At 40.8% G+C, this 9336-nt stretch overlaps 1 protein-coding gene across 1 annotated transcript; it reads left to right on the plus strand.

The window, feature by feature from the left end:
- The first annotated feature begins 230 nt into the window (after positions 1-230).
- Positions 231-3995, plus strand: LOC115882112. The gene has a single exon (XM_030899957.1). It carries the CDS (start codon positions 231-233, stop codon positions 3993-3995), a length of 3765 nt encoding a protein of 1254 aa, XP_030755817.1.
- The last annotated feature ends 5341 nt before the right edge of the window (positions 3996-9336 follow it).

The raw sequence follows: 9336 nt of genomic DNA on the forward strand, positions 1-9336 counted from the left end.
AAAAATATTTATAGTTACAGGGCGTTTAAAATATACTTACGTTTAAAATATGTAAATGTGAAATTATAATTACACAATGTTGCGCAACACCTGTATCATCCTTCCTTTTGCACTCGTCACTACAGCTGTCAAGGTATAAAAAGGGCGACACGACGAGTACAAATCAGTTCTCATCGAGACTTTGCAGGTGTCACATCGTAGTACCAGCAGCGTTTAACATAACCTCAAAAATGGAAAAATTTATTGTAGTGAAAGATTCCATGAAAAAAGTTCAGCGTTTCGGTCTTACCGGTCGTAAAATGGAATTCAAAATTAAACCAGTGCCCAGTGGTGAAGACCCTATTAAATGGACAAAGGGGGCAATTGAAGATATTGTGAAAAAAGGGACCGAGGGCGTAGCCCCAAATGATCAAGTGGGGCTCAGTTTTTGCTCCAAAGACTTTACACGCGGTGATGGCTGGATGAATTTTAAAACGGCTAGTGAAGTAACTTTTGACGATACATGGAAGACAATATCTTCCATATATCAATCTAACAGCACCGGACTAAACACCGAGACTTTCTGTCTCGGTGTTACAGCCGTGAAAATGCCGATTGGGCAAGGTCGTGGGGCCAAATACAATAGCTTCGATGAAGAGTGTGGGATGCGTAAAGGCATTGTTGCCATAACAAATAAAGACAATCTGTGCCTTCCCCGAGCTCTCGTTGTGGCGATTGCGCACGCCGAGAAGGACCCAAATTATGCGAAAATAAGAAGAGATATCGGAAAGGCACAGACCATCAAGACAATGACATTAGTGGGGGCTGCAGACGTCAATATACCGGTAGAGGGGGCAGGTATACCCGAAATACAGGTCCTACAAAACTATTTGGTAGATTACCAAATCGTGGTGTATCAGTACGGATCCAAGGGCAGGGATCTGGTTTTTAAAGGGCAGCTGGAGAAGCCTAGGAAACTCCACCTGCTTTACCACCAGAACCACTTCAACGTCATAACATCACTGACAGCGGCATTTTGTTGTGATTATTATTGCGAAGAGTGTAACGTTCCTTACAATAGTAAAAACAGACATAGGTGTGGCGGTACATGCGCGGGGTGTCAACAATCTCCAGCATGCCCTACAGACAATATGAAAGTGAAATGCACAGACTGCCTTCGTTCGTTTAGAGGCCCAACATGTTTCGAGAACCATAAGAAGGTTGGATCGGTTGACAAAAGTTCGGTATGTGAAAGTGTTAGAAAATGCCCAACGTGTCTCGTCATCGTAAAAGCAGACAGACCACATACCTGTGGTGAAAAGTATTGTTCGATTTGCAAGAAACACCAGCCACAGCCGCACCATTGTTACATGCAGCAGGATACAGGGTGTCCCAGTATGAAGAACACATTGTTTATCTTCTATGATTTGGAAACGAGGCAAGAGAAGAAGTTGGAAGATGGTAGTTTACTTCATGAACCTAACTTATGTGTATTTCAACAAAGGTGTCATAAGTGCCTTGAAGAAGACTCCAGTAAACTAATTTGTGCGTTCTGTGCGGCTAGATGCCAAATACTAAAAGGCGACGATGTAATTTCTCGCTTTATATGTTATGTGCTTGGTATAAGAAAACAATTCAAGGATGTGGTGGTGATAGCACATAATGGCGGGGGGTTTGACCATCAATTTATCCTGGACTATATTCTCCAGCAAACAGACCTGACTCCAGAACTTATTACCAGAGGTACCAAGTTAATTCTCATGTCTGTGGGCAACGTCAAATTTCTGGACTCACTCAATTATTTTCCTATGGCCCTATCCAAATTACCTAAAGCATTCGGATTGGCAGAGCTGAAGAAAGGATATTTTCCACATTTATTTAATATTATGGAAAAACAGAAGTATGTTGGACCAATGCCCTCTATTGAATATTATGATCCCGACAATATGAAGGTTGAAGATAGGGAAAAGTTCATTAAATGGTACGAGGAACGTGTGGCTGAAAACTATGTGTTCGATTTCGAGAAGGAGTTTGTTGAATATTGTGTATCTGATGTCGATATTCTCACGCAAGCCTGCCTCAAATTCAGAAAACTCATGATAGACGAGGGGAACGTGTGTCCGTTTACAGAAGCCTCAACACTACCCAGTGCTTGCAACAAGATTTTCCGCCGCAATTTCCTCCAGCCCGAAACTATAGGTATCATTCCTAAAAACGGGTACAGGTTATGCGATAACCAAAGTAAGATCGCGCTCCAATGGTTATTGTGGGAGGAACAAGAAAGAGGGGTTGAAATCATACATGCTGCAAAGCAGCAGGAAAGTATTGTCGCAGGATGTAAAGTAGATGGGTTCTGTGAAAAATCAAAACAAGTGTTTGAGTTTCACGGTTGTTATTACCACGGGTGCCCTAGATGTTACAAGCACGAGCGCCAGGTACCGCTGAAAGACGACCCTACACAAACATTGGATTCCCGGTACGAAAATACGGTTACGAAAACCCAGCATTTAATAGACCAAGGCTACGAGGTTGTGGAGATGTGGGAGTGCGATTTCCGGCGCAATATGAACGATGAAATCAGACAATATACCGAAGACCATCCTCTACTTATCAATTTACCACTAAATCCGCGCGACGCTTTTTACGGGGGCCGTACGGAAAATATGAAAACCTATTACAAGTGCCGGGACGGAGAACAAATCAAATACGTCGACGTTTGTTCGCTTTACCCGTGGGTGAACAAGTACGGAAAGTACCCCGTAGGACATCCGGAAGTTATCGTCGGTAATGAAAAGTGCAATAAACTTAATCTGCTTGAAACAGATGGACTGATTAAATGCAGAATTCTTCCACCTCAGCAGCTGATCCATCCCGTATTGCCCGTAAAACTGAACGATAAACTCATGTTCGTGTTGTGTTACACGTGCGGTAAAACAGGGGCCAGAGAGTGTAGTCATAGCGATGAAGAGCGGATAATTAACGGAACATGGGTTATTGACGAAGTGGTGAAGTCGGTTGAGAAAGGGTACCTTATACTAGATATTCAGGAAATCTGGAAGTATAAGGTAACCCAATATAATCCGGAGACAAAAGAAGGGGGTTTATTTAATGGATACATCAGCAAATTCCTAAAAATAAAACAAGAATCATCAGGCTGGCCTTCATACTGTACAACGCCCGAATCCAAAGACCAATACGTACGTGAATACCTGGCAAGGGAAGGTGTTACGCTAGATCCCCAAAAGGTGGCTGTAAATCCGGGCCTTAGACAGTTGGGTAAAGCGGTTATCACCTCGTTTTGGGGCAAGTTAGGACAGAGGGAAAATCAGGGAAAGACGTCTATTGTGAATAGGCCAGAAACCCTGTTTTCCATGCTAACTAACCCTGCAACAGACGTCAACTCCATACTGCCTGTGAACGACGATACTTTACTGGTAAATTGGTCGTTTAAAGATGAAGCGTACGATGTTTTACCAACAGTAAATGTATGTTTAGCCGCATACACCACGGCTCAAGCCCGCCTGAAATTATATAGCTACCTGGAAAAAGTTGGTGATAATGCTATTTACACGGACACCGATAGCGTTATCTACCTATCGAAGGCAGGGCAAGAAGATATTCCGCTTGGAAATTTTCTGGGAGAGATGACTGACGAGCTGGAGGGGTATGGCGAGGGCAGCTACATTGATGAGTTTGTGTCGGGAGGGCCTAAGAATTATGCGTATAAGGTATATTCTCCTAAGACCGGGGAATATTTCATAACGTGCAAGGTTAAAGGTCTTTCCCTAAACTACAACGCCTCTCAAACCGTGAATTTTGAAACCATAAAATCCATGGTTTTAACAGAAGAAGAGCCCGAACCTGTCCCAATAATATACAAACAGATACGGAGAACCGGGGATCACAAAGTTATGACTACACAACTGACTAAACTATACAGACCGTTGTCGACCAAACGGAAATTCGACGAGCAAGGTGGTTCATTACCGTTCGGGTTTAAAAAAGCTAGACACTGAGAAAAACTGTATTTAGTTCATACTTTTAGTTATAATATGTTTTAGTTTTGTAAATGTAGTATTTTTGTAGTTATAATAATTGTACCGTAATTTATACTATCACGTATATTATTAATATATTTTTATACAGGCTGTATTTGTATGTTACTATACAGGTTGTACTTATATAAACCTATATTAGATTTCAGTTAAGTTCTAATTGTTTTATCATTAAAATATGTAGGGTTTAAACCTTATACATGTCATGTAGAAAATTATGTTTTTATATTTTATTTGTACTAACACACATTATATACTTTTGTTATATTTTTTATACATGGTGTATAGAAAATAATGTTACTTTTAACGTATGTTTACTATACAAGTTGTATTTATATATTAGATTTAGGTTCTTTAGTTAGACGTTGTAGATAAACATTATCATTTTATAGCACCACGTATATTTTATACATAGTGTATAGAAAATAATGTTACTTTTAACGTATGTTATTAGGATAATTATATATATATATATTTATAAAATAGTCTGGCGCATCCGTCACAACAGCAAAATACTTTTATTATCTGTCTTTTAGTAAAAGTAGGGCTCTAGAGATGACACAGATAAACATTTATACTAACACTTATAAAGATTCGTTGTAATGTTTGTACTAATACGTTTTTATCAATAAAGAATTATTAAACAAACCTTTTTTCTTTATATATCCTTCAACCTAAGCATAGAAAACCTGAGAGATGTGAGGTCTTTATTTAAAAAAGATAACAAGTAATGTTTTCTTATACGTGGGGACCTGTAATGATGATTAGCTCCGCTATTAACTATTTCTAATAGATGGCACTACTCATACCTCTAACATACGGCTCTAACAGAGAATTTATTAAAAACAGACGGTGAGAACCACAGCGTTCAGTCAGTCACCATTTCCTTTCAAAAACCAAAACATCCGGTAGATGACTACTTTGTCTAACCACATGATGCGAATTGATCTAATTCTAGAAAAATATGATATCATGCCGGAGGCTGCAAAGTCCGATTAAAAATAATACCGACTGTAAACTCTGATAAGGAATAAATGTTGCACAATGTGTTTTTCACCGTCATACCGGAAACGGGAAATCGTCAAGGCTGATTACTACTTTTTTATTCTACATGTATTACCACCAAGTTTGATTTATTTTATTTTACTTAAATATTTATCGCTAAAACCGGGCGGTGATTTCATCACGTATTACTTTTACACCATATATTTTACAGTTTATTTTTTCACACCGTATATATTCAAAAAATATTTTTATGTAATTATTTATTTATTTTTCCAAACTATATTTTCTGTTAAATCACCCAATATCATCGTTAATAATTTTTTTTTCAACGATATTTTGATGGACCATCAGGCTAATACAATTTCTATAGAAGATAATTAGAATAAAATAGGGTAGATAATTTGAATAAATGTGTAATGTGCGGAGCCCATTTAAAGAAATTCAAACTAATGACATATGTAAAAGTCTAAAAAGATTACAATTATGTTACACGGTAATCAAGAGCTATATTATATGGGTAAACGTTTTTCTTTGTAATAGCTATACCAAAAAAAAATATTGAGAAAATTTCAAACTAATTGGTTTACATTTTGAAAAATCTTTCTTAACGACAGCTATTAGGTTTGATCCGCTATAGATTTGATTAAAAATATGTGAAACATTCAAAGACCTAAGCTTTAGCCGTTGTAGGTCTAACCGCTCTATCAGACCTGTTGACCCGAGCGAGCTGGTACAACAGGGTGGTTTCCAACAGACCCGTTCCAATCAGATCCGTTCCAATCAGATCCGTTCCAATCAGATCCGTTCCAATCAGATCCGTTCCAATCAGATCCGTTCCAATCAGATCCGTTCCAATCAGATCCGTTCCAACCATATGGTCAAGGCTGATCAAACCATATGGTTGGAACGGATCTGAAACAGTGTGAGGCTGAATCTGATGGGAGAACCAGATCTGAATTGAAGGCAGGATCCTCCTGTTATTGGATCTCGATTAGGCTGAATCTGACTGGAACGGGTCTGTTGGGGAAACCACCCTGTTGTACCAGCTCGCTCCGGGTCGCAGGTCTGATAGAAACAGTTCAGGTGCTACAACGGCTAAAGCATAGGTCTTTGACATAATCGGATCAAACCTTTAATCAGACTAAAGTGGATCCATGGTATTCGCACAGAATGCTGGAGGTACTCAATATTTTTTTGTCAGCAAAAAACGACACCAGCTGGCTTGATTACCGATGTGGCCTGTGCTGTCTTTAGACTTTTGTGGTCGACCAGTTTGAATTTCTTTAAAGGGCTTCCGCATTTATTCTGTGTCTATCTACCTGGTATCTTCTATAGAACCATTAGCCACGATGATCCATCAAATGTCGTTGAAAAATTATTATTGGCTGATATGAGTGATTTAAGAAAAAGCTGGTTTGGAAAATAAATACATAAAACATTTTTGAACCAACATACGGTGTTAAGCTATGGCAACGTGTGAAAAGCTGTAAAATATGATTATTAAATACGTGCGATAATCTGCGCACTTGATCAAAATTAAGTAACAGAAAATAAGCGCTGATGAGTATCACCAGTATTGAAATGACTGATCATCAACATTCTGTATTCCGCTTCATGAAGTTGTGACAGTCGGTGATTATTTAATCGGACTTTACGGCCTCCGGCATGATATCATGGTGATCAATTCGCCATCAATGTTCCCTAGGTATCGATCAGTGTGGATGAAAATCACCGGGCGGAGACGATGATGACTGGCTGACGTTGCTGTGATCCTCACCGTCTGTTTAATAAATTCTCTGTTAAACTTCGCTATGAGCAATTGCCATGCTCAGAAATAGTTAATAGCAGAACTATCATTACAGGCCTCCCACGTATAACTATCTTTTAAATAAAAGACCTCCATCTCTTAGGTTGAACCCGAGGATATAAGAAAAGGACTGTTTAACAATTAACATTGACCTAAAAACGTATTGGTAAAGCATTACAACGAATCTTTAGACAGATAACATAAGTGACCAGTAAATGTTTATCTGTCGATAAACTACTTTACTAAAAAGACAGACAATAAACAAACGCTGTTGTAAGTGACACTAATTTATAAATATTATATATAATTATCTAAACTTTACTACGTTAAAAGATGACTTTCTAGCCTGCGCCTATATAAAATGATACGTGGTGCTATGCAAGATGTTATCTAACAAGAACTAAGCCATGATCTAAATACAGCTTGAACAAATCGCTTACGTTAAAAGCGCTGATGGCATACACCGTAACGCAAAATATAACAAACAGTATATAATGGCTGTGTTAGTAAATATAAAAGCATAATTTTCATGACGACATAAGGTTAAACCCGCTCACAATGATAAAACAATTAAGATCAATGCTGAAAATCTATGGAGACATAGTATAACAGCTGCAGCCCGGCACAATATTGGTATACTGCCAACTATGCATGTACGTAATTTACATGCAAAACATATATTAAACAAAAATACTACATTTTCAAAACTAAAGCGCTATTATAACAGACTGATGAACTAAGCCGAATGTACTCAGTGTCGGCACCAGCCAGGACAGAACTGTTAAATGATCGACAACGATCCTGCCTTCAGTCGGTTCGATTGTCAGTCTTAACGTGATTGAGACTACTCAAAAACTGTTGGCTTATTAACGGGACGGGTTCGGCACCAAACGAACGATGTTTTCTGCGAACTCACGGTTTAGCGTTCTGGCACAAAGACTGCCGTATTGGCAGGTCAAAGAATACGTTGCTTTCCAGAACAAAGCCTGCGGCAATCCTGCCCGGTCAGGTCATCTCTGCGCTTCAAGCTTTCAAGCCTCTTGCCATGCCGTGGGCCAGACCAGCGTGTCGTGATCGTATAGCATTATCTATAACTTTCCAGTGGTCGGGCGGGCTTGATATGCGACTGCGGCTACATTTACTGTTGTACGCAACGCGCGACAATTTCGACCAGTAAGTCGATGCAGGCGTATGAGTTGACATCTGGTTGAGGGAGCCAGCATGGAAAACGAGGGTTTCTACCTATTCTGAACAGGTGACAATTTTCCAATATTGCGCAAGGCGGTTTAACTTTCACTGCAAACGGCGGATAACTGTCTGGGCGGACTCTGCCTGCTCGGCTGAAGACTGCTGATCCGATGCCCCTGCTGTGCTCCAGTTCCTGTGGGTTACGCCCTGCTTCCAGGGCTATCTAGTATGCCGCTGCTCAACCGGCTCACTCGCCATTCACGGTAATGATCTTTGAACTGACGTACATGTGAGCAGGCAGCCTGTTGTCACAGGAATTTGCTGATGTATGTAAACCCCTGTCTCCGAATCATATTCAGGTTGCGCCTTCTTCGAATTTCGATGGTATCACCCAGCAATCGACTTCACAGGCAGGTAACCATGCGGCCATGCCCTATTTCGGCGTGCACAACACTGCTTATCGCGGTTACGGCAATACGAGATACTGAAGATGGTCTGCATTTGTCCATCTGTTTCAAGCAGACGAAGATACTGCATTCATCGTCATCTGGTTCCAACTGGCGTATTCCGCCGCCTGCGACCTGTTCGTACAGTGCTAGGCTGAAAAACAGGCTGGCTCGGCCATTTAATTAGGTTTCGCGAAAACTTGCGACTATCGCAAATAACTCGAATGACAAGCTCGTATTTCAGTACGTCTCGCTGCGCCGATCTCACTCCCTCCACAACCTCGTAACCTGGTTTTCGCGAACATCAATCATCTGCAGGCACCACAACGCGTCACCCGTGGTACAACTGGCGGAAACTCAGGCGCTGTTTTGATTTTTCAGAACCATGCTACATCACTGCGACTGCCACTGCTGCTTTTGGCGTATCAAGCCTGCTGTTCCTCCCGCAACATTGCACGGCTTCTTCGTGAACTTGCGATCTTTTGGTATGCCAGCTGGGAATGATACTGGTTCGGGCTGGAGAGAAGAGGCGGGCTCGCGGATTTTCTGGTTGGCAGGCTTGTGGTGAAGTGTCGAGCATCAATGCACGCCTATCGCCAGTTTCACTGCTCGAAATCAGCACCTCGGCATCGTTCTATAACTCACTGGCTCCGGCCGCTCATCTTGTCGGGATCCTGTATTGTCGAGGAGGCGTGATCCAACACTGTTTCCATAATAAATAAATGTGAAATATCGCTCTGCCAACTCTGCCAATCTGGCGCTGAACATAGAAAAAATGTGATGAGTCGAAAGGACGTTGCAACGGCATGATTAACGGAGTGGTCGGGCTGAGGTCGGTGGGCAGGAGATAAGTGGT

This window comes from Sitophilus oryzae, unplaced genomic scaffold (genome assembly GCF_002938485.1).
Source record: "Sitophilus oryzae breed Bouriz unplaced genomic scaffold, Soryzae_2.0 scaffold_175_pilon_pilon, whole genome shotgun sequence".
Classification (NCBI taxonomy): Eukaryota; Metazoa; Arthropoda; class Insecta; order Coleoptera; family Curculionidae; genus Sitophilus; species Sitophilus oryzae.

What these genes read in the sequence shown, in the direction of transcription:
- LOC115882112 (XM_030899957.1), top strand. Translation starts at nt 231, where the DNA reads ATGGAAAAATTTATTGTAGTGAAAGATTCCATGAAAAAAGTTCAGCGT.